The sequence below is a fragment of the Molossus molossus genome, unplaced genomic scaffold, assembly GCF_014108415.1.
Source record: "Molossus molossus isolate mMolMol1 unplaced genomic scaffold, mMolMol1.p scaffold_m16_p_5, whole genome shotgun sequence".
Taxonomy (NCBI): domain Eukaryota; kingdom Metazoa; phylum Chordata; class Mammalia; order Chiroptera; family Molossidae; genus Molossus; species Molossus molossus.
In genome coordinates this window covers 76487744-76514227 of record NW_023425388.1, presented here as the reverse complement: position 1 = coordinate 76514227, position 26484 = coordinate 76487744, and the positions used below count along the sequence as shown (strand labels likewise).

Here is a 26484-nt window from a genome sequence, read left to right as displayed (position 1 = left end):
TGGGGAACATATGGAAAATATTCATTTGTAGGCTATTTGAGAGTTAGAGAGTCTGACTCAGTATGTCTGGGATGAGGCAGGATGAGATAAGATCCTGTACTTCTAAACTGCCCAGGTCACTCAGAAGCTCAGCGAGGTTCGGGAACCAGTGGTCTAGCCTAACTTACTTCATCTGTAACAAGGGCAAAATGAACTGTCCTAGTGCCCAGACCTGCAACCAGGATACAGGGCTGCTCACTACAGCTCTGTGCCATTCTGAGAGCCCTCCTGTCGAACACAAACACGACTTACTCCTCAGTAGCTCCAGCTATCAGTATATCTTCCTTGTCAGTTTTAACATCCAACTCTGGTTCTCCGTTAAGCAGAAGCTTCAAGTTATAAATAACCAGCAAAGTACCTAGTGGAAAATAGACGTTTGACTTGTCAATATTTTAACTACACTAAATATTAGTCACAGTGATGTTATCTCATTTTTTATGTAAGCCTGCTCTAGGCCAAATTTCCCTTTGTACTTCAGTAAATATGCCTGGATAAGCTCCAAGATACATGTCTTATTGCAAATTCCGCTATCTGCCAAAGAGTGTTGCGTTTCTACAGTATAGTGCTTCTTATTACTATTCAATGTACTGGGTCTTTCGATGTGGATTCTTAAACATGAGCACTTGCCATAATTTGCATTATAACAATTGTTAGGAGCCTTAGCCAAATTTGTATTACAGGTAAAGCTCTCATGGGTGGAACTACAATCAATATGCATAAACAAATGTGAGTTTTAAAATGTGTACAATTATGAAGTATTGCTTTTAGACCCATAACAAGTGTTGGCAATTTTTTTTTTTTTTTTTTGGTAAATGGCCAGGTAATAAACATTCCAGGCTTTGCAGGACACAGATTCTCTGTCACAACTACGCACAACTCAGCTCCACCATGGTGGCATGAAAGCTGCCACCGAGAACACATAAATGTATGAATGTGGCCATATTCCAATAAAACTTTATTTACAAGAACAGGTATGAAGCCAGATTTGACCTGTGGGCCATTGTTTGCAGACCCTGCTCTAAGGCATAGGAAACAAAAAAAGTTGTTTACAACATGAAGACAAATAGATTGTCAGAGAAATTAAAAGAACAACCAGTTGTACTTTTTTGGTAGTACTTAAATCCAAGGAAGTAGTGGCTCAGAATTGCCCTTGGGAGTCAAAATGCCCATGTCTAAATCCTGGATCAACCACTTACTAGTGCAATGATCTCAGATAAGTTTCCTAATCTCGCTGAATCTAATTTTTCTCATCTACACCATGGAGCTTATAAAGTACCTAAAATATATAGTTGTTTTGAGAACTAAATACTTTAATTTTTATAAACCATTTAGAAAAGTACTCAGGAAATAGTATACTCTTCATTAGTATTTGTAAGAGTACTTCACACCTGGAAGTCAGCTAAGAGATTATATTAACAGTCCTCAAAATATATCACATATATGTTAATAAAAAGAATACTATCATTGTCAATATTTTTTCTCTATGAGGAAGAGAAGAGGATGACACAAAACATCACTATTAAACAAAATGCCACAGGTTAGAGAAGAAACACATTCCTCAGAATTTTTCTATAAACATTACATAAATCAAGGAGTTGGAAAAATCAGAATGCACATAGCTTTCTTCAGAGTAGGCTTCTTTTGCTTCTAGATATGAAAAGTGGTAGTCACTGGACGATGTTATTAGACATAGTACGTTCTTCTTGTTGAATAGAAAGTTTAGGGAGGTTAAATGAATGCAAAAAAAGATCTATTACATTTGAAAAGAGTATCTACAAAGTTTTTGCTAAATGCCCCAGAAACTTGGATTCATTCCTCATAAGTTGCTAACTCTTATAAACCTGGGATCATCTCATCTGATGCACTGCAATAAGCATCTCCTAACTTTGGTATCTGGTGCAGGGACTGTGGAGATGCTGCGGTCATAGCTTGTATCATCCTCTTCTGTTCCATTTTCACCAAGTTCATGCAAGTACAAACCTTTTTCCCATTGTCAGGGACTTAGAGTTATATATATTTGAATTCTCTTAATACAAAACTTACATGGATACAATAAATGACTGTCCCCATGTGGGATGCCATGTGGTATTATAAAGAGAAAAATATGAACACATACATATAGTGCCTTTCATAAGACACTGAAAACACTTATATCAAAATTTCAAAGTTCTGATGATCTTACCACATTTCCCATAAATTATATCAAACTGCTGCATTAATTCAGCTTTGGTTTTAAATGGAGAGTACTTATAAATTATAGATAATTCTGTTGAGAATTTCTGAGGATCATCTGTGACAGATTCTCTGGTTCTTGTTAACCACGAAGGCATTGGAACCACAACCTATTAAAAAAAAAAAAACAATTTACTATAAAACCCACAAATAGAAACCATCATCCTTTTGTCTGACTTTACTTTAGTCCACTCTTCAGCCAAATTACAAAACCAAACAACAAAGTAAAAAGTTTATTTCTCTGTGTGTTCCAGTTTTATAAGGAAGAGACGCACAAATATGTATATTCGGGATTTTATTCTAAAATGCTCCTCTGTGAAATGTGGGGACAGATGGACTTGACTTCTGCTTTCTTTTAGCTATGGGTAGAATGGCAGAGGGAACAAGAGTAGCAGCATATAGAAACTGAAAAGCAAATGACAGCATATCAAAGAAAACCAGTCCGAAGCCCATGCCAGAAAAGGAAACCAGCCTGATTTATCATTCAGAATCAGAAATGGGTAACATGAATTAACTCTAGACATGGACAAAACGGGAAGAGAGTCAGACATGCATTCAGACCCCCATCTGGCAATGCTCCCCTCCCCCCACACACACAGGGACTAGATGCTCATTCTCTGGAAAGACTGGGACAAAGTATTTCAGAATTAGATGACATGACAAGCGTAGCTGTCAGAGGACTTACTGAGATGAGAGGGATTAAATGAAAGTGTACATATTGGATACCGAGAACCCCAGATTTCTTCTTCCATTTGGTTCCCAGAAAACTGTCAGGTAGGCCTTCAGACCCAAGACTGCAGGAGTCTTCCCTGAGAAATCTGACCAGCCCAGAAGGAAAAACATAAAGAAACTGAGTAAACAGCCAGCCACATCTTATTATTGTGAAGCTCAGAGCTGCCAAGCCCCACCCACACTGTCAGAACTTTCAATGGGCATCTTATTGGATCAATCTTTAAAGTACAACAGGCTCTAGCCCAGCTGCTATGGCTCAGTGGATGAGCATCAACCCATGCACCAAGAGGTCACCAGTTCGATTCCCGGTCAGGGCACATGCCCGGGTTGTGGGCCAAATCCCCAGAGGGGGGCATGCAGGAGGTGGCCAATCAATGTTGTGTTTCATAGATGTTTCTATCTCTCCCTTCCTCTCTCTCTAAAATCAATAAAGAAAAAAAAAATTAAGTACAACAGGCTCTCAAATGCTGTTTCCTTCTAGGTTGTTTTGCTACCATGTTGATAAAAAAAAAAATTCTCAGGTGAGGCCACTCACTGTCTGTGTGGAGTTTGCACATTCTCCCCATGTCTCTGTGGGTTTTCTCCAGGTATTCTAGTTTTCTCCCACATCCCAAAGAAGTGCACCTGCGGTAGACTGGGGTGTCTGAATTGTCCTCGTCTGAGTGTGGGTGTCTGTGAGTGGCCCTGCAATGGAAGGGCATCCTCTCCGGGGTAGGCTCCCACAGCAAGCCCTGAGCTGCTGGGACAGGCCACCCATGACCCTGTACTGGAATAGATGGGTGGAAAAGAACTTCTTAAATGTATGGATAGCTCACATTTATTTCAATGTTTAATACTGGAAGCATTTTGGGTCTTTCTTTATAAGTTTGGTGAAGTTTTGCAACCAAAAATATGCTGTAGGAACTTAACTCTTGTTTATATCAATCAGCCAACGGTAAAACTGGTTTTGGTATGCACTGCTTCACTTAAAAATCACAATTTCCAAGAATCTATCCAGGAAGTTAAGACAGGACATACTGAATTCGGGATTAATAACCATCTAAGTAAAGTCTCTACTATGATAAATAGAGACCAAATAAACAAACATAAACAAAGCAACTCAGGGGAAACAAAAAACATTTGAACATAAAACGTTCAGAGGGGGAAAAAAACCAATCATTGTTAGTATCTTCAGAGCTCTACGAGGAAGTTCTGTGTCCATGAAACAACAACTAGATATCTATTGAAAAGGAACATTGAGAGAAAATAAAAGACTTCTTGGAAATTAAGAATATGATTACAGAAAAAAAAACAATTTCTATGAAATAAATGGAAGCTAAATGTTATAAAATCTCTTAGAAAACAGAACAAAAATATAAAGGACAAAATATAGGAGAAGAAAGATAAGAAAATTAAAGAACTGGTCCTAGACATCCAAAAGCTAAGACACAGAACCTACAAAAAGATAAGGATGAAAGAAAACCATCAAATGTTATAGGGAAATACCCCAGAATTGAAGGACATGAGTTTCCAGATTGAAAATGTCCAACAAGCACCCACCCAGCTCAGTGGATGCAAACAGACCCACCCAAAGGCAAAACACTGAAATCGGAATAGTGGGAACAAAGAAAATTCTACTGACCTTTTAAAAAGTGTGTGGTGGGGGTGGGGTGGGGGGGATGGGTTACATACAAGACTGAGGAATTCAAATGCTGCTTAACAATGCTAGAAATTAGAAGATAATGGAGCAACGCCTTCAAAGGTTTGGAGTAAAATTTATCCCAACCTAGCACTAACACCAAACCAGACTGTCATTACATTTTCAAGCAAGATAAAAACATTTTCACGCATTTGAGATCTCAAAATATTCACCGCTTATGCGCACTTGCTGAAATGCTATGAGGATACGTTACACCAAAAAGAGGAGCAAGCTATGAAAGAAGACCTGAGATTTAGGATCTGAGCTTTAACACAGAAGAGAGAGGAAGAGACCGGCCTGGACACCGGCAGGTCGCAGAATGGCAGCTGAACACGCCCATGGGAAGCAGGAGTATGAGATGTAGCACATAAACAGTGGTGAAGACAGAAAACCAAGCAGATATTCAGCGGTAGTGATGAGTACACAGAACACTAAGCAGCCAATTACTGATTCCTGAGAAAATAAAAAGTTGTGCAGGAAAGAGAAAAAAAGAACAGTTTATGACATAGTATGACTATGAATGGTGTTTATATAGTCTCATAATGTAAACACTGAATATTATCATGATCATAATTATAATCAAGCTACGGAATAGGAGGATGTGTATGTGATAGAAGTAGAAGAAAAAAAAAGAGATAAATCCTCCTCTCTTATAGTGGGAGGTTAATAGATAATGCCTAAATCAAATCAAAAGTAACAATATCATTGCACAAAGGCATGGTTTATCTTGTGATTTCTTATAATGCCAAATTGCATGCTTGAAACACTCATAACAGTTTTGCAATTTAGTTAAGTACCTGTACAGTTTTGCTGCAAGGTTCATTTTTGTGAATTCATTGATTAAAAATCTCTCCTAGAGAAATCTGGGAGATTTAGGTACATAGACAATGTAAATAAGGTTCTGAAAACTGCCTAGAAGTTTAATACCCAAGAGAGGGTCAACAGGACAGGCCTCCAATGACCCCGGTCACCCTTTCTTCATTTCCCAAACACATTCCTAAATTTCTAAATCATAATCAGAAAGAACTCATTATAGATTTTTACTCCTGAGATAGGAAGTGAAAACAACACTGATACCAATGGAACAGAAGAAAAATCTCAACTCTTACCTCACTCAGACCTTCTCCTTCACAGAATGTCTGAGAGAAAAACACACAGGTCATTGTTTCTTCCTTCTTTGTAAAAAGAATCAAGTCTTTTCCAATCCTCATGGATCCACTATATTAAAAATCAAGAACATAACAGTTTATATCTCAAGCACTAAAAAGAAAAAACAGGCATGATACTGTGTGCTATAACAGGGTTTCTCTTCACAGAAATGACTCCACTGTTCTGCTGACCCATCACCAAGAGGGTACAATATGATTTTTTCCCCCAAAGTACAGCAGATAGATTTGAACTAATCCAGCCCCCCGCTCTTGCTTAAGACATGACTTCTGGAGATACGGTGCTGTCTGGGCTGAAGAGGAGAAAAAGCATCTGTCCCTGGCAGGTGCCACACTGGTGATGGTGGTCCGTGTCCTTGTCTTTCATTGAGACTTCTACTAAAATAGGCCATGGAAAAAGGTGAAGGGATTAAGAAGAATAAATTTGTTGTTAAAGAATACTCACGGGGATGTAAAATACAGCACAGCAAATATAGTCAATAATAGTCTAATAACTAGGCGTGGTGCTGGATGGGGAGGGATTTATAGGGGTGATCACTCATTAAGTTATATAATGTCTGGTCACTGAGGTGTACACCTGAAACTAATATAATGATGTGTGTCAACTGTAACTGAAAAATAAAAATGATTGAAAAGTAAAATAAGTCATGGACACAAATAACACCTATGTTAAACTATGCTTTGAGAAACAATAAACTACAGAGATGAAATTAAGCTCTAGAGTACAGCAATTCCTGAAAGAAGATTCATCATCGATTTGAAAATTAAAATTTAAAATCTTATAAAGATCCAAGACAGTATGGAGATTCCAAACCAAGGTAAGACTCCCAAGTTGATATTCTTTTTAAAGTTTAATAAACTTAGACCATTCTGTATAATATTGCCTTGAACTAAATATTATTCCGATATCAATAATATATGCCTTAAAGAAAAAAAAATGCTCACCTTTTAAGACCATTGCCATATTGTCCAATAAACTTCAAGGTTGATAACCGTTTCTTAGATGCTCCAAAGTAAATGATATCTGAGGCTTCCTCTGTAATCCACAAAAGCGTTTAAGGTGGTTAGGATTTATGAGTAGTTCACAGGGGCCAGACGTCCAGTCATTGGGACGTCACACGTATCTCAGGACATTAGGACAAATCCGTACCTCGTGGGTCAGCTCAGAAACAAGGCTCCTTGTCAGGCTCCATAATCTCTGACCAGGATCTTAACAGTCCTATTTTGAAGGAGGTCAGACAGACCTAGCCATGCGATTTGGGGTAAATAAGAGTTTAAAACTCTGAAGCTTAATTCCCTCATCTCTAAAAGAGAACTAATAATACTTGTAACACAGTTGTTGATAAAGATTTAAAAAATGAGTTAAATAAGATGGTGTATTTTTCAAACCCTAGACACAACACACAGAACTTGATAAATGCTAATACATTTTAAGTATTATGATTACTCGTAGCACTAGTAATTTTCTATAAATTTGGCCCTTATTCATTCCCATGTGGGACTAAATGAACAGAATGACTTCTGGTCTGATACCACCTGGGGAGAAAGAGCTACTTACTTCAGACTTTTACAGTGAGTCTCCTGTTCTCTTCAGGGCATTTTGGAATTCTAGAGAAAAATCCTCTGGACTTCAGAAAATACATACTTTCAGAAACAGAAATCTCCCAGGGAAACAAATAGAAATGGGCCTCCCAATTGGCCTACTTGACTACATGCTCTAGAATTGTTCTGAGGACCCTGTGTGAGTCCGGGAGCACCTGTTACGGGGTGTGTGAAAGCTACCAGACACTCTGCTTGTCAGAAGCTAACCTGACATTCAATCACATGTTCTCACACAGGGTTGGATATTAGGTGAGGGTATCCATATTGACAATATTAGCTACAATTTATTGATTGTTCAGTATGTGCTCCGCTCTATATTGCATACTTTACATGAACCATTTAATATTTACGACAAACCTAAAAGGAAGATATTATTATTTGCATGTTATAGTTGAGGAAATTTAAATTTAAGGAGTTTATGTAAACTTCCCAAAGTCACACAGCTGATCAATGCTATAGCCAGGATTACAACCCAGATCTGTCAAAGACCAGATCCCATGGTCTTCATTACACACCACACAGACTCCCATATACCGTGGCCAGAGTTCTGGACAGAGGGTGAGAACTCTGAGTAAGACAGACATGACCCTTGTCTTCAACAACTTTATGTCATGGAGGAGAACAGATGGAAAAAAATAGGCAAATAAAAAGATCATTTCTGAGAGTGTTAAGTGAAGGTAACAAAAGCAGGGTGGGTATGTGACGGAGAGTTGACAGGAGTGTGTCCTACAGACAGAATGGTCAGGGAAGGCCTTTTACAAGGTGACAACTGAGATGAGATTCAAATGATGAAGGGCCAGCCAGTGTGGCTGGACTGCTACAAGCAAGCGGGTGAGTGGGAGGAGAAAAGGTCAGGGGGCAAGTAACACAAGAAACTGGAAGTATCACTGCAGAGTATGAATTTTATTCAAAAGTAATGAAAAAAACAGTAAGAGTTCTAATCAGCAGAGTCATATGATATGGTTCACATTAAAAGAAAAAAAATCCACTCAGGGTTTCTGTAGGGAACGCATGTCACGGACAAGACGAGGTGAATGGGTTTGGAAACCACCGCAGTCCTTTCCTGTGGGTCCAGCCGGATCTGGTCAGTTTGGACAACAGGCAGAGTCTACTCTCAGTCATAGATAAACTCCTCCTTCCAGCTTATTACTCAATTTCTAATTCATGTCAATAAAGAATTGCTCTCTCAACACTAGTGGGCTTTTTAAAAATACTCTATATGTCAACTTCTGTTGTGTGTTTATATGTGTTTCTTCTGAAGATCTGAATATTTGTCCCTTTCCTGTGTTTTGTTCATGAAGCCCTATAAAATGAACTGCTTCTTCCTTTTTTTTTTTTCAGGAATTGCCTTAGAATGTATCACATATTCTGTTATTTATCTCTTAAGAATTCAGGAAAATGAATTTAACATTCAGCCTAGGAGTGAAAAATGAAACAGCTTTTTCAACATGGCTTTCTTACAAACTCTGCTCTCTTATTTAGTGTAGTTAAACACTAAAGAACCAACAATACTTTTTAATCAAACCTGGAAATACCAAAATTATCCAAACACAGTCAGAACAAGAACTGAGTTGGATATTAGAGCATTTCTAAATTTGTTCATATATTATTCTTTGGACTATTTAGACCAAGGGGGAACTTCCAAGACTCAGAAAAAGATAACTGCTTTTCTTCGTATTCTCAGTGCCTATCAGCACAAAGGAGCAGTCTTGCGTGTGGTGTGGAACTGACCAGAGCAGTCCCGTCTTGAACTTCCTTACAAGTTTTAACCCTAGTGGTCAAGAACCTTGGCTTGTGGCACATTCACAAATGTTATGAGAATTCAGGGTTAAGCCCGAACAACACAAAGCCCTCATCAGAGGAAATAAATATCATTTCAACTCCACAGCAAATAGGCATTGTGCACCTACTATGTGCTAGCTTTTTGCCAGCCTGAAGGATACAATTATAAAGCGTGCATGTATTGTGGAGGTGTTCATTATGCTGGGTACCTTCAAATGAAGCAACTGAACCTTTGAACGTGCCAAGAAAAATCACAAACTGCTAAAAACAAGGAGAGATGACCTCTATCTACCTCAAGGTTAAGCAGGAAATTTTAAGTAGATTAAAGGCATTGGAAACTGCCTCAGAGTTCTCACAATCAATACCTGAAAGATGGTCTAAGAACAATCTCAGAGTCCAACCAGTAACTCTTTATATTCCATTCATAGGTACCTTCTGCCTTTCATGTTTCTGGCGATACGCATTTACGTTAACTTTTTGTCTTGATTTTACGTGGTTGCAATGAATTTATTCTGTCAGCTGAAATATTTAAACCTAAAAAAAGTTCAACAAATTGGTAAGGCTGAGGTTTGTTTTCCCTAATAGCTCCATACCTGTGTTTGCACCGACAGCTCAATTTACTTTTATTTATTTTATGAGTTTTCCTCCTGTTTCCTCTAACAGACATTTAGGTATCTAGACAATTACTTACCAGGACTCATACCACATCCATCATCCAGGAAGCACAACATGAATCCACCCTGCAGTTTTTCATTATCCACTGTAAGAGAAAGCAGTTATTGCTAATAAATATTGGGCGTAATTTGTTCGTCACAAAGTCATGCTGCTCACGTAATTATTCGTCCTCTTCAAATGCAGCCACTGAGTGACAGAGTTATGGCACAAGGAGAGAGCTCAGAAAGGCATTTGGCTACAATTTCATAAGAAATTGCAGGGGGAAAACAAGCAACAAAAAGGCTTTGAATTAACATAAAGCATCTACACATTAATGAATTAATGACGTGCCCAGCCCTAAACTGGCCCTTTAGATTCCATGAATTTCCTCCCTGGGGAAGGGGAGAAAGGTAGATGGCGATGTGACCCCAGGATCCCTCTATCTAAACTCCAAACTGATCAACCTTTACTCCCTTCCACCAAAGGTCTAATTCTAAAGTCAGGCCAGGCCATTCTTATTAAATTCATTAAGCTCTCTTCCAGGTAGTTAAGTCCCATAAGAGCCATGTGAACATGCTTCTTTTATTATTGTTGTTGCAGGGTTTTTTTAGTTTATAGATTTTTGCTTATTTCAGTACCACAGTAGTAATGGGGTCAAAATCACATACACAAAAATGACCAGTCTTAGAAATTTTCAGAGCTCTGACAGTTAGTAAAACGGACTATTTCAGTAGTGTCTTTAATAAAAGATTTATCCAATTTGAGTATTTTACTATTTATACCAAACACTAGAAATGTCTACCAATTCTAAAGAAACCTTTCTCCTTTCCTAGGAACTGGTACAGATGGGAAAAGCAAAGAAAGATGCTTAAGAGCAAGTACTGAATACAATTGGAGCCAAGAGATAACTTGAGACAACCTTTGTTGTGTGTGCATTTCCATAACAAAACTGAAAATTCTTTACAAATTTTCATTCTTAACCTTGCGCTCACGGAGATCATTTGAAAGTATGCCGTTCCAACATAATTTCTCAGAGAGCTACCACTCGCTGTGGTAGTCTTATCCTTTGAAAGTTGGACACAGTATTTCATTCAAATTTCCAAGTATATATGTACATTTTTATTTTTTCTTTAGAGATTAATAGCTTTAAATTTGTCAGTCTCTGTTAGTTTTGGGTTTGTTTGTTTGTTTGTTTTTTAATCCTCATCTAAGAATATTTTTCCATTGATTTTTTAAATTAAATTTAATTTTTTTAGATAGAGCGGGAAGGTGAGAGGGAGGGAGGAACATCAGTGTGAGAGACACACATCGAGTGGTCGTCTCCTGCATGATCCAGACCGGAACCAGAGATCAAACCTGCAACTCAGCCCTGGCCGGTTTGGCTCAGCGGTTAGAGCGTTGACCTGAGGTCCTGAGAGACCCGGGTTCGGTTCCCGCTAAGGGCGCGTGCCTCGGTTGCAGTTTGTCCCCGGCCCTGGTCGGTCGTGTGGGTGGCGGCCACTCGATGTGTTCCTTTCACGTCGATGTTTCTCTCTCTCTCTCTGTTCCTCTCTCTCTCCCACTCTACCTGAACAAAAAAATGGGAAAATGTCCTCGGGTGAGGATAAAAAACAAAACAAAACAAAAAAAACCCTGCAACTCAGGTATGATGTGCCCTTGACCGGAATCAAACCCACAACTCTCCAGTCCGAGGGCCAGTGTTCTAACCACTGAGCCAAACTGGCCAGGGCCAAACTGGCCAGGGCAAGGGATGGTTAATTTATATGTCAACCTGGCTCAGTGATGGGGCCCAGTCATTTGGTCAAACATTAGACTAGAGGTTGCTATGAGATTATTTGTGGATATAATTAACTTTTACCATCAGCTGACTTTAAGTAAAGCAGATCACCCTCCATATTGTAGCTGGTCCTCATGCAATCATTTGAAGATCTTCAAAGCAAAGACTCAAGTGTTGAAATGAAGAAGCAATTTTCTGCCTCAAGACTACAAGATAGAAACCTTTACGTGAGTTTCCAGGTGCTGGCCTGCCCCAAAGATTTTGAACCCCGGACGGCAGCATCTGGATAACCAGTCTGCCAGCTGCCCTCCAAATCTCAGACTGCCGGCCCCCACAATTGTGTAAGCTAAATATATATATATATATATATATATATACACACACACTGTGTACTTTTAAGGAAATTGCCTCCTAGTGTAGTGGTCCATATGGTATGGTCCAAATATATATATCTCTATATAGTGAGAGAGAGAGATGGGGAGAAGGGGAGAGAGAGGAGGAAAGAGAGGTATTATCTCTCTCTCTCCCATCTCCTACTGGTTGTTTCTCTGAAGACCTCTGACTAATACACTCACAGCACAGCTCAGCCCTGCTCACCCCTCCCCCCCCACTGCAATCTTCTACTTCCCCACAAATAGTCCCTCGAACTAAATCACAACTCACACACTCTTGCAGCTCCATCAGTGCTCTAGGTTCTCTCCAGATTCAGGCCACCGCACGTACTCTTCTGCCCTTCCCATCCTTGATTCGCCAGTTCAGGGCCTAGTTAGCTCTTCAGCAGTTCATTTAAGATTTCCTGCAAGAAGCTCTCCTAATTCTTCCATGTCACCAGTGGCCACAATGAATGTATTCTTTATAAATTCTCTTTCCCACCTTCCACCTATATTTAAATACCTATTCCCATATTTACTTCTCTTTCAAACTAGTGGTTCTTACACTTTTTGGATCACAGTTGCCTCAGAGATATAATGAAAGCTATGACCATCTACCCATAAAAGTGCAGCTATGTACCCTATTTCCATGCTCCCCTACACCAGGATGCCAGTTCCTTAAAAGTACACAGTGTGTACTCAGCACTTGGCCCAGTGCCTGCTCTTGGTAAGCACTGAAAAAAAATGTATTGAATGCACACCCATGCTTACTAGAACTAATACACAGGCAGAGATAAAATACCCATGACTATACATATATTTAGTTTGAATTTTAAGCCCTCAAGTTACCTGAAAAAACCCTAAGACTGGAGAGTAATTCAGAGGACTCAGTAAATAACTTGAAAATGAGCCCAATAGCTTAGGTTAACTATGCATCCCCATAGCTCTTCTATCTATCGGTGCATAACTACTGGCCTTGGTTTTGTAAAAATGAACTTGCTAGGTTTATAACCACAGTATAGTTCACTGCAATAAAAAGAAAAGAAAACAAAACAAAACACCTTTAGCCCTGGTCGGTTTGGCTCACCAGTTAGAGCATCGGCCAACGGACCAAAGAGTCCCGGGTTCAATTGTAGCCAAGGGCACATACCGCAGTTGCGGTTCATCCCCGGCCCTGGTTGGGGCAGTGTGGGTGGCAACCAATCGATGTGTGTGTGTCTCTCTCTCCCCCTCTCACTCTGTCTGAAGAGAAATGTAAAAATATCCTCGGTTAAGGATTAAAAAACAACAACAAAAAACTTTTAACATGAATATGTAGTTTAAAACCAAAAACCACAAGTTCAGTGCCTCACAAAACACATACAACCTCAAGAAAGCAGTGCCGCAATACGCTCAATTAATATTTGACAAAGGTGGCAAGAGCATACAGTGGAGTAAAGACAGCCTCTTTAATAAATGGTGTTGGGAAAATTGGACAGCTACATGCAAAAAAATGAAACTCGACCATCAACTTACACCATACACAAAAATAAACTCAAAATGGATAAAAGACTTAAATGTGACCCGTGAATCCATAAAAATTCTAGAAGAAAATGTAGGCAACAAAATTTCGGACATCATACGGAGCAGAATTTTCACTGATACATCACCTAAGGCAACAGAAATAAAGGAGAAAATGAACACATGGGACTACATCAAACTAAAAAGCTTCTGCACAGCAAAAGAAACGATCATCAAAATGGAAAGGCAACCCACTGTATGGGAGAACATCATTGCCAATGATGTATCAGATAAGGGGTTAATTTCCAATATATACAGAGAGCTCACACAACTCCACAAAAGGAAGACAAAGAACCCAATTAAAAAATGGGCAGAGGAGCTGAATAGACACCTCTCCAAACAGGACATACAAATGGCCAAGAGACATATGAAGAAATGCTCAACATCACTAATCATCCGAGAGATGCAAATTAAAACAACAATGAGGTATCACCTCACACCTGTCAGAATGGCCGCCATCAACAAATCATCAAACAACAAGTGTTGGCGAGGGTGTGGAGAAAAGGGAACTCTAATACACTGCTGGTGGGAATGCAGACTGGTGCAGCCGCTATGGAAAACAATATGGTGCTACCTCAAAAAATTAAAAATTGAACTTCCATTTGACCCAGTGATCCCACTGCTGGGAATATACCCTAAGAAGCCTGAAACACCAATCAGGAAGAATATATGTACCCCCATGTTCATAGCAGCACTATTTACAATAGCTAAGATCTGGAAACAGCCCAAGTGTCCACCAGTAGACGAATGGATCAAAAAGCTGTGGTACATATACACAATGGAGTACTATGCAGCGGTAAGAAAGAAAGATCTCTTATCCTTTGAGACGACATGGAGGGACCTGGAAAGTATTATCCTAAGTGAAAGAAGCCAAGCAGAAAAAGACAAATACCACATGATCTCACTTATATACGGAATATAATGAACATAACAGTCTGAGGAATACAGTAGACTCAGACACATGGAAGTAGGGCACAGACTGACATCCCTCAGAAGAGGGGATGGGGGGTGGGGGGGTGGGAAGAGATAAACCACAGAACTTATATGCATGTATGCATGACCAATGGACATGGACAACTAAGCTGGGGACAGGGTGGAGGGGGTGGGGTGGGGGGTGCCAATGGGGTAAAAAGGTAAAATATCTGTAACAAAAAAATAAATAAAAATTCATAAAAAAAAAAAAAAAAAAAAAAAAAAAAAAGAAAGCAGTGCCGCTTCGAACACAAATCGTAAAGACTCTCTTGCATTTGTTATGACCATGACAAGTGAGGCAGATTCTGTCATGCCCTTCTTGGAGTCCTCCCACAAACACGAAAAACATGCTGTGTGAATTCTGACATTTGTTGTACTTTGTGGTTCCAGAGAACTCTTCTCAAGCCTTCATCAGTAACACGTGTGCTCTGAATAAAATGCAGCTTCGTTCTCTTCTCCCTTCTCCATTTCTAAGACCACAGCCTCGTTCAAACCCTCAGGAAATCTTACTTAGGACATCTCCATAGCCACCTCCAGCTGTCTCTTCTCTCACACTTCTACAGACCGGCCTGCATGCTATTGCTGGAGTACCTTTTAAAAAGGAAAAGACAGCCCAGCTGATGTGGCTCAGTGGACTGAGTATCATCCCATGGAGTGAGAGCTCCTGGTTCAATTCCCAGTCAGGACACATGCCCAGGTTTTGAACTTGATCCCCAGTAGGGGGCGTGCAGGAGGCAGCCGATTGATGTCTCTCTGTTACATCAATGTTTCTATCTCTTTCTCCCTCCCTCTCTTCAAAAAAAAAAATCAATACAAACATTTTTTTACAAAAGGGAAAGACAACATTACTAATTTGCCAAATGACACTGCTCAAAGTTATTCAATGGTCCGTTGTTTACAGAAGGAAAAAAAAACCCTTAGTGTGGTATTCAAAGTGCTCATCCATTTGGCTCTAACACTTAGCTCTGGCCAACCTAACCTAGTCATTGTTCCCTGGATGCTTCATCCCCAAGTGTTACATGGCTCCATGTCTCACGTCATCTAGGTCTAAGCTGGTAAATCACCTGTTTAGCTGATTTCCATTATCACCCCATAAAAAATAGCATATCTTGCCCATCAATCTCCGTTCTTTTCCTGCTTTATTTTTCTTCCCTTTCAGCACTTATCATTGCTGGTGTTTATGTATTTGTTCATTTCTTTATTGTCTCAACACTGGAAGGTGTGTTCCATGAGTACACAGACTTTAATCAAAGATTTTGCTCCATGCTCAACTCCCAGTGTTGTAGCTCACTGTCCTTAGAATCTAACTTGTCTTTAAGCTGCCCTAATTAACAACCTCAGAGACAGCAAGATGAACAATGGGGAATGTTATAGAGGGCTTTAGCCCCATAAAAATTAACCAGAGTTTGACCTTCACTGGGAATTTGAAAAGCAACGTCCTTCAAGAAAAGGGAGGACAGAAACGGCCCCAAGGCCAGAGTGTCCTGCATGCTCTGTAAAGAAACTGATAGGGAGAAACTGAAGCTCCCTTTACCCCATAAAACTGTAACTGTTCAACATGTGTGTATTGCACCTGACTGACTGCTGATATCCGTCTCGAATTTGTTAGTTTTTAAAACTTGGATAATGGAATGAATAGCAGGACAGATGTATGCTGACCCAGTTTACCCAGTTCCCTTTCGCCTCAGCTCCCTCCCCCCTCCGTTCCCTCCTGCTTATAGCTAACTGCCTCCGCTTCTGTACAAGCAGCTTGCTTGCTCTGCTAAACTCTTGAATGACCCCTGCCCTATATAAGCAACCCTCCCCCTGAGCTCGGGGCTGCAGTTCTCCTCTGTGTAGGTTGGCTGCAGTCCCTGCGCAGGTAATAAAACATCCCCAAAAACTGAAAAATGGAGTCTGAGTGTGGTCGATCTCCTGGGTTACAACACCAGCACCCAGAATAATTACTTGGTTCATTCATAATAGGCCCTCAGTAAACTCTTATTGAATACATGAATGAGCCTCCGAACTACTCTACCTCTATTCTTTTCCTCATGATAATTCCTCAGACACGAATATTCTTTTCTTCCTACACTGCCTGACAAAAATCACATCCATATTTCAGTTCCCAGCACTTTAGCATGATGTATTCTTTCTGTGTTCCCACCATATTTGATCCTCTCCTGGGCAAGAGATGCTTGTTCTATTTTACTCTATCAACTGGGTACATAAGGGAAGATGACCTCTCTCCACTACTGCTGTTCCCTGTGGAATGGAGTCCAATCACTATTAGTAAAGAGGCCCTCTCTGTCGCCTTGACTCACTTTCCCCGATGGCAGTGAGCTCACTCATCTGACCGGTGATTTGGGGAAATTCTGCTGAGACCTGGCATTTCTGTCTCAGAGTTGCCTGCAGAGAACAGAGGTCCCCTCCCCTTCCTCAGGGCAGACCAGCTCCGAGGGGAAGCCTGACTCCACTGGTGGGCAAGCCCCTGGTCCTGGGCTTTGATCAGCACGTGGGCTAGCTCTCGTACACTGAGCTCCATACTCCAACCTAGCACTTACCAGTAATAAAGAATGACTCTGGTTGTATCTCTCACTTCTCAGAATTTGGAGAATACAAAGGGAAGAATACTGTCATTTATGTTTCATCAGATCTCTCAAGATGTCTCTCTCTCTCCCTGGTGATCCATAAACACCCACTTGCACAGGATCTTAAACACCTAGAAAACTGGAATGAACTGAGCAGCTTTTAAAATACAGATATGGGTTGACACCATGGACTGTATTCTCTTGCCTGGGAGCAATACACAGTATTTACAGGAAACCTCACAGAGTTGGGAGTGGGATCACTTTTATCACCACAGGCCTTTTCCAGGTGGTGCTGACTACAGGAATGGATTACAGAACCTAACAACATTTGCATCATATTCTATGAAATGAACTAATAAGCGCAATAAATAAATAAACTGAAAATGATGTTGAAGAAGAAAATATATTTGGTGTGCATTTTTTTTATAGCACTCGAACATTCATACTGCATCTTCATTTATGCATTTTAAAACTGTGATACATTGAGAATGATGTATACATAATTATAAATATTTTTTTAGTTAACATTCTTTTAAAAATAAAACTGTTTCTCGTGGGAGACAAAGCAAATGTTCCAAATCACTCCGCTGCTTTCACAAAACCCTGAACGATATGACTTTGTAAAGAGGTTCCCTCAAAGTGAACAATGTCACTTCTGCAGTGTGCTTTTCTCAACCGGGCCCCCATGGAGACACTGTCGTCACAAAGCACTTACCTGCCCGGCTGGTGTGGCTCAGTGGTTGAGCATCGACCCCTGTACCAAGAGGTCACCGGTTTGATTCCTGGTCAGGGCACATGCCCAGGTTGTGGGCCAAATCCCCAGTGGGGGGCATGCAGGAGGCAGCCAATCAATGTTCTCTCTCATTGATGTTTCTCTCTCTCCCTTCCTCTCACTCTAAAAAACAATAAAGAAAAAAAACAAAAAAAAACAAAGCACTTACCTTACCTTACAGATCTATAGAATGTGTGGGATTTCATGGAATAAAACAAAAGCAAAACAACCATAGGCTTTTACATGAAGAAAAAAGCAAATCTGCTCACCTGAAAACACATCCAGCCTCGCAGCCCCCGCATCTCTGAAATCAATATAAAAATATCACTGCTTCAATGTGAAATTGTTTTTAAAAATTACATTAATCTGAACTGCTTACATGAGGCAGAGCCTATTATCAGGTAGCAAACAATAAAGAAATCCACTTAAACTGCCTCAGGAACATTAATTACTAAAATGTTTCACTCTGAAATTATATACTAAGACCTATGATCACTTACAATTTGAGAATGTTACAAAGCCTGAAAGTCAGAAATTAAAAGAAGAGGTGGCATTAATGGTAATTTTAAAAAAGGTTCAACAAAATAAATACAAATTTTGTTTAAAAAAAGCTTAGAGAATAATCTAGAAATCAAAGAAAGATTTTCATGATGTATTTAAGTTCTAATAAAAGGTGAAAAGCCTGGCTGGTGTGGCTCAGTGGATTGAGCGTTGTCCCATTGACCGAGAGGTCACCTGTTCGATTCCTAGTCAGGGCACATGTCTGCCCGGGGTTTCTGGCTTGATCCCCATGGGGCATGCAGGAGGCAGCTGGGACTTGATACCCAGTAGGGGATGTGTAGGAGGCAGACAATCAATATTTCTCTCTCACATAAATGTTTCTCTCCCCTCTCCCTTCCTCTAAAAAAATCAATAAAAACATTTTTTTTTTTTACAAAAAGTGAAAAGAAAAAGCAAATTACTGAGTATAACACACTGCATGAACACATTTTTAAGAACACATATAGTGTACAGGTGCATTTCTCTAATGAAAGAACTCAGGATGTTAACAATGGTTTTCTCTAGGTCAGAGGTTAGGTCTTCTGGTTCTATTTTTGAAAACTATGCAAAATCATCAAAATCTTGAATAAAAATATAAAATATTTTTTAGAATAACACGAGACTATATGCAGACTTTCCTCTGAGACCAATGATCATCTTGAATGAGTCTGTTAAACAGCTCAAATGGATATCAAACACTAGCATCTAAGCAGAGGTGGCACAGCCATGTGTCCACTGAGGACAGAGGGACTGAGGGGTTCAGGCTGTCTAGGGGCATCAGGAATGGCAGAGCTGAAGGCACAGGCTAGACTCAAGAAAGCACCTGCTACGCACCTGATCCCTTTGGGATGCAGCCTCAAGGTTGCTGCTCCTTATCTTTAAAACAACAACAACGATAAAAATGGGGGATCCAGCTTTTTTATGTGGTACCTCCTATTTCTTTAACTTAACAAACAAATCCTCCTTTTTTTTTTAAATTATTGATTTTAGAGAGAGGGAGAAAGAGAGAGAAACATTGATTGGCCACCTCCTGCATGCCCCCCATGGGGGATTGGGCCCACAGCTTGGGCATGTGCCCTGACTGGGAATCAAACCAGCGACCTCTTGGTGCATGGGTCTATGCTCAACCATTGAGCCACACCAGCTGGGCTCTTCCTTTTCTTTATAAACACAATGTGAACTTTCACTATAAATCAAACAAACGTGAGACAGGCAGGACTTGGTCAGGGGCTGCCAGTTACCAAAGTTGCTCTAAGAATTCCTTTATTGATTACAATTCTCTCACTCCCCTGAATCTGAACTCAATCTTTCTTTGCCAATCACTCAGTCTCCCTCTGCTACACAAACTATTCCCGTTGTTCTATTTCTTCTGCCTTCTGATTTTACCTGTCCTCACTATTGAATGAATGAGTGAAACAATTCAGAGGAGAAGGCAGTTGGCAAAATAGACACGTGTTCTTTCAGAGTAACAAATGTCTGCTTTCAAGTTACAGACATCAAGGTGCTGAAATGGACATTCAGTAGGAGGAAGGACTAATGGACACCAAGGAGCCTTGCTGCAGAGATGTGGGCAAAACAAACAGCAGCAGCCATGAAATCCTGTGGAGAGACTAACCACGAATGTCCATGAGTCTTGGCCCCTTCCCGGTTGGCTCCTTCTAAGTTGAGTTCAGGGCTCTCCTGACCAATTAACTTTATTTATTTATTTATTTATTTATTTATTTATTTATTTATTTTTAATCCTCACCGGAGGACATTTTTCCTTTTTTTGTTCAGGTAGAGTGGGAGGGAGAGAGAGGAACAGAAGGAGAGAGAGAAACATCGATGCGAAAGGAACACATCGAGTGGCTGCCACCCGCACGACCGACCAGGGCCGGGGACAAACTGCAACCGAGGTACACGCCCTTAGCGGGAACCGAACCCGGGTCTCTTAGGACCACAGGCCGACACTCTAACCGCTGAGCCAAACCGGCCAGGGCCTGACCAATTAACTTTATTCTTTTCTCCTCTCCACTACCTTTCTGTGATAACTGCGATTCCATTAGTTCTACGGAGAAAGGATTTCGTATAAGGAGGAGCTAGTAGCATTTTACTCAGTACTGGGCATTGCTGTGCAGAAAGTTCTGGAAGGCTGGTTAACTGACTACATCCTGCATTCACACTCTGTCATCTCCCTTCTTAGGCCATAAGTGGGGGACCAGATGCAAAAAGTTAAAATCCATTTATCAATCCATGGCAGGGAGTCTAGGTCTCTCTAGTGAGATCACTGATCTAACAATAGCCTACTACCTCCTGGGTAGACTGCTTTCTGCATAAAAGGTAAGTAAAATTGTCTGTTATAGGAAAATACAAATATAAAACAAATTCAGTGCCATATTCAAGTAGCTGACCACTGACTCACTCACAAGCCCTACAAACACACTTAAGTAGGCCCTTAAATTGTTAAAGAGGTGTCTTTAAACATCACTGCCTTTATCAGAGACCGTAAAATGGGGCTGGGGAGTTCTGTAGCCAGACTGACTAAATGTGAATTCTACCTCTGCCAATGTCAATTGTATGACCCTGATTAAGTCATCTAACCTCTCTGTGCATCAATGTCCACATCTGTAGAATTGAGACAATTACAACCACCTCAGCATACCTGTTGTGAAGATGAAAGAGTTAATACCTTTCTATCAGATACACAGAACAGGGTCTAATACAGAGGAAGAGATCAACAACAATGAGCTATTGTCTCCTTAAGTATGCAATTCTCTTAACTATGCAGACTTCAATAAATGCCCAAACTCAAAAATTCTCAAGACACAGTATATACATTGATCTATAACTCAAAATATCATCCACATGACTATCTGCTGTTACATGCTTATTAACACAGAAACAGACATCCAACTTACCGGCACTTCAAGTTTGTTCATAAAGACAAAGTGAATATTCCTCCTCTTACCTGTTCTTTTTCCTATAGTACTTTGTTTTTATAGCAAGTCAATTCACAAAATATTGCAGGTGGGGGGAAAATGACACTGTCTTTGCATCTTTAAATATAAAAAGCCTGGATCTGTATGAGGTTCCCGTAGTGACCTTTGTCCACCAATGAGCCTTACCTTGCATTGTCCAGCAATTCAGCCAGGGCTCCAAAAAGGAAACTGTGCGTGGTGCTGAGGAAGAAACAGAGGGAAACCCAAAAGTTAAACTACTCTGGAATCAGTGAAAAAGGTTCAAGAAGGTTGCAGAGACATGCTCTCCAGGTCTAGGCACATACTCCATTAAGGAGTTCTTCTAGAAACAACTTTCTCAGCACCGTCAGGATTCAGCAGTAGATGCTCCACTGCAGAGCCAGGGCTGAAAGCATGACGACCACAGCATCCTGTCTACGCCCAGTGGAACACGGCTTCACGAGCCTCACTGTACTCAGAGCAAATGCTGGCATTTTAAACTGCTTTGTAAGACTTCATTCAAGATTTTTCAAGCAATTTTTCATTAAAATTATATTTTTAAGGCCAAATTATTTCTAAAACATCCTGATCAAAACCCTGGCCCACACCAATCGGAAAGAATATATGCCGTTCATAGCAGTGCTATCTACAATAGCTAAGATCTAGCCCATCAGCAGATGAGTGGATAAAAAAGCCGTGATAGATGAAGGATCTCTTACCCTTTGAGACAGCATGGAGGGACCTAAAGACTATTATGTGAAGCAAAATAAGCCAATCAGAGAAAGACAAGTATCACATGATCTCTCGTGTGTAATCTACTGAACAAAATAAACTGACAAAGAAAATAGATTCACAGACATGGATGTAGGGAACAGACTGATGAACCTCAGAGGGAAGGAGGGATGGGGGACAGGAAAAGATAAACCAAAGAACTTATATGCATATATACATAACCCATGGATATAGAAAATAGTGCAGTGAAGGCGGGGTGTGTGTGTGTGCGTGTGTGTGTGCGCGCACACGTGTGTATATATTTTCATATATACATAGTTAAAACAAACAAAACAAAAACCTGGCCCACTGAAGGCCCTCAGACCCCATGTGCAGGCAACAGGCTCTAGCAGGGGACCGCCCCACTGATCTATATTTCTCTGTAGAACCTTTTCACATCTGAAAAGCCTGCTCCTTAAATAACATCACGAATTGCCTGCGGTTACTGTGTCCTATACACTCTTGTGCCAGGTCCTGGACAACAGAACACACCACACGGCCATCTCCACTTACCCTGAAGGATGGATAGTCATCTGTGGGTGAAATCAGACTGCTTCAGGGTCTCACACTTGCTTTTCATTTGCTGCTGTGTGTATTTCAATCAGCAAACTTATCCCAGCATTAAGGGAAGATTCAGTAGGCAATTATCTTTTTATATTTAGTAAACAGGGAGCAAAAGCAATAGACACCCTTTATCAAAAAACATGTGCTCATGTGTACAGGAGGAAGGACCATCTGCAGTGTCTCAGGGAGCCAATACCTCAGGCTACAGGACAACATGGTAGCTGGAAATTTATTTTTAAATATTATATACTTATATCCATTTTTTATTGAATTTTAAAGTTTATTTACATGCTGATGAGGGCACTCTTGATTCAAGTTAGTTTTCAAGTTAGTAATTAAAAAAACTAGTAAACACTATCGTTGCACACAGGTGTTCTTCATTCAAAAAAGTTAGTCTATAAAAATCTAAAAAAAAGCAAAGGGGATGTGTAGGTGATATGCTTTACAAAAGTAGCATTTAAACCAAAGCCTTTCTAGTGAATTTAAAACACAGGATTCAATATACAAAAACTCAAGCAATCCTTCAGGAAAGTCATTGCAATCACTCTGAAGCCCCCCCCCCCAAATGCAGTAGGAGTTGCTACAATGGGGCATAGTCTTTATCCTTTGGGAGCTCGAGCTAGTGGGGGGTATAGAAAATGCACAATTCAGCAAACACGTTAAGATGATGTGACATTGTGATTAAGAGCTAAGAAGGAAGGAAGACAGGAAAAAGAACTGGTGAGGAGAGGGCATGGTGGTTGGTGAGAGACCCTCCTCATGGAAAGCATTTAAACAGAGCCCTGAAGGAGGAGAACTCCCTCCTTCTCTCAGCCAAAGTAGGAACTCCCAGCAAGAGCAGGAGATGCCAAGACCTTGGAGCAGAAAAGAGCCGAGGAGGCCGTCTGCTCTGGCTCTGATCAAATGGGCGATGGTGTGGACAGTGGGATGGCTGGAGCTTCTTTGCAGTTTCCATGCACCTGGACACCACCGCCATGTTTTAAGAAGAGTGACGTGTCTGGTTTACTTTTTTAAAAAGCTCACACTGACAGCTTTCAGGAAAATGTACCATTTGGGGAGCAAGACTAGGAAGCAGGGAACCCAATTTAGAGGCTATGTGGAGGAGTTCAGAAGGGAGACGGCAGTGGTGTGGACAAGTCAATGGTTGTGGAGATGGGGAGGAACAGATGAATTTGAGACCTAGGTAGACAGCATGAAGGGGGCTTGGCGATGGATAGGGTAGGGGGTGAAGAAGCAAGGGAGAATTACAAAATCACCCATTTTCACTGAAGGAAGTCTCAAACAAATGACCTAGGGGACGAGATGCCCATTTATATCTGATTCTGCTCCTGCTGCCCGAGCTGCTCTCACTTCTGTTACTCAGTTTCCAGACCACAGATGATGACTGGGGGGCTGGGGAGGAGGAGGCCAGGAGCAACACCTGCAGAAACTACACAGAACTGAGGCTGAGGAAATTTCCCAAGATCAGGTTCGCAGTCCTTCCAGCACTCTGCTTATGATATTTTCTAAAACGCAACTCACAATCGCCATTTCCTCATTTGTCTTCCACCTCTGTCAGCTTTTAATTAACTGTCCCATGGCTTCCAGCTTGAAATCATTCTCCATGACAGAGAAATGAAAATTACATATCTGCTGAATACTGCCTGTTTTACCCGTATTTTCTGTAGAGATTGTAACTTCCCACAGAGCAAGGCTGGCTTTCCCTGGTTTTCTTTACACTTTTCTGTGGTTTCAAATCGGGTGCATCTTCGCATCGGCGATTTTCAACTGGTGAGCCACAGAATTCTTAAAGGTGCAATACCTGACGGTTTTCCTTAGACTGTCAAACTAAAAAATGACAACAGCCAACACAACAGTAGCCATCTGGTGTAGGTGTAAATCGCTGCTTTCTATCAATGAGCATGTTTAGTAAATCCAAAGCACGGAAAGACCCCAGGAAACAACATACCACCGTGCATTGCACAGCACTCTGCCCTGCTTGGCCGTGTTGGGAGTGACGGTGGACAGGAAACCTCGTCACCTTCCTCTGCAATCTGAGTGCCTGAAATAACACCTAATCAGTAGCCAAGAGGCATATGGGCCTGACAGAGAATGAGTGCCTTCGTAATAACTAAAATGTGAGAATTCTATCCACGGAGAGGTTACAAATTTGGAAAGGCTCTAGGGGACACAGAGGCTGGAATCAATAAATACAAATTAAACTCTGGAGGCAACTTAATCTTTAAAATGTCTGGATATTGGGCAGAAAATCACTACAGATAGGCAACCCTGGTGGAATGAGGGTTCTGCTGGTCTACAATCACACAGTTTTGTTAAATGTTAAATGTAGGGCCTCCTACCACTTGGTGTTCGTGAGGAAAAAAAAGGTTTAGTCTGGCCCAGAATATATATTTTTATTGTTCTTATTATTTTTCTTCTTAAAGCATAAATAACTTTATTAAAATCCTCACCTGAAGATTTTTTTCCATTAATTTTTTAAAGAGTATAAGGGGAGCGGAGAGAAATTTCGATGCCGCCTCCTGCAGGAGCCCTGAAGAGCCCACAGGCCGGGATCGAACCTGCAACCCAAGTACGTGCCCTAGACCGGGAATCGAACCCGTGACCCTTTGGTGCGCGGGCTCAGGCCACACTGGTCAGGGAAAAAGCATAAACAACTTCAGATAAATAAATAAAATTTCTGTAAGTCAAGGGCACCTCGTTCGTATTTCACTACGACAGACCAAACTCTTCCCTGAGACCCTCCCCCGCCGCCACCGCCACCGCCACCGCCACCGCCGCCCCCGCCGCCACCGCCCCACCGCCGCCGGCCCTCGTTCAGGCTCCCGGAGTCACTCACGAGTTGGCGTGGATGAAATCCAGATGCAGCTTCGCCCGCCGCAGAGTAGCATACTTGTCGCCCATGGCCTCCAACGCGACCCGCGCACCCTAGAAGACACGGACGCCCAGCCCTGCAGGGGTCCCTCGCCCGCGCCCTCGCGCCCACGCCCCCAGAAAACCTGCTGGGGGGGCGCGCGCTCCCCCTGGAGGCCAGAGTGCGAAGTTCACTCTGCGCTGTTGGCTGGTGTCTGGCAAAGTAAGTTGATGCTGGTCTTGGACACACCTTTTGAGCCAATAAGGCCTCTGATCTAGGCCCCTCTTCCTGAATTGAGATTTATGTTGTCGTTACTGTCATGCCCCAACTGGGAAGTGGAGCCCAAGGTTGGGGTTGGAATTTGATCGGAAATGATTACACACACACTTAAAGAATATGATGGATCAGGGTAGGTAGGGGAGCAGAAAAATGCTCACAGATACAGAGAACAAATTGATCGTTGCCAGATAGGAGAGAATGTAGGGGGGATAGATGAAAGAGCGGAAGAGATTAAGAAGTACAAATTGGCAGTTATTAAACTAGGCACAGGGTTGTATAGTACAGCATAGGGAAATAGTCAATAATATTGTGGTAACTTCGGTGTCAGATGGGTACTAGACTTATGGGAAGTTCACTTCATAAGTTATATAAATGTTGAATCACTATGTTGTACACCTGAAACTAATATTAAATTGATGTCAGCTATAATTGAATTTTTTTCAATGTTTAAAAGAATCAATGTGGCGAGGTTGGAGAGTGCGGGGAAGGAAAATGGGTAGTTCCCCTTTCCTTGCAGTTTGTCACAGTACCAGAGGTAAAGGTGTCTTGTGCTCTAACCCCAGCACTTACCTTCCTGTGCCTCCTGGGTTGATCATGTTTTCTCCATTTAAAGGAAAGACAGAAGAAAAAAGATCA

General features: G+C 41.1%; 1 protein-coding gene across 1 annotated transcript in view; it reads right to left on the bottom strand.

The window, feature by feature from the left end:
- Nucleotides 1-25890, bottom strand: part of MORC1 (MORC family CW-type zinc finger 1) — a 140944-nt gene extending 115054 nt beyond the window's left edge. Inside the window, exons 1-8 of the mRNA XM_036242516.1 lie at nt 25885-25890; nt 25555-25738; nt 21552-21605; nt 9923-9991; nt 6793-6883; nt 5791-5899; nt 2222-2381; nt 292-397 (exon numbers count right to left, since the gene is read on the bottom strand). Of these exons, the coding sequence (XP_036098409.1) occupies nt 292-397; nt 2222-2381; nt 5791-5899; nt 6793-6883; nt 9923-9991; nt 21552-21605; nt 25555-25738; nt 25885-25890 (779 nt within the window). The remainder of the gene's footprint in view (nt 1-291; nt 398-2221; nt 2382-5790; nt 5900-6792; nt 6884-9922; nt 9992-21551; nt 21606-25554; nt 25739-25884) is intronic.
- Nucleotides 25891-26484: the final 594 nt, after the last annotated feature.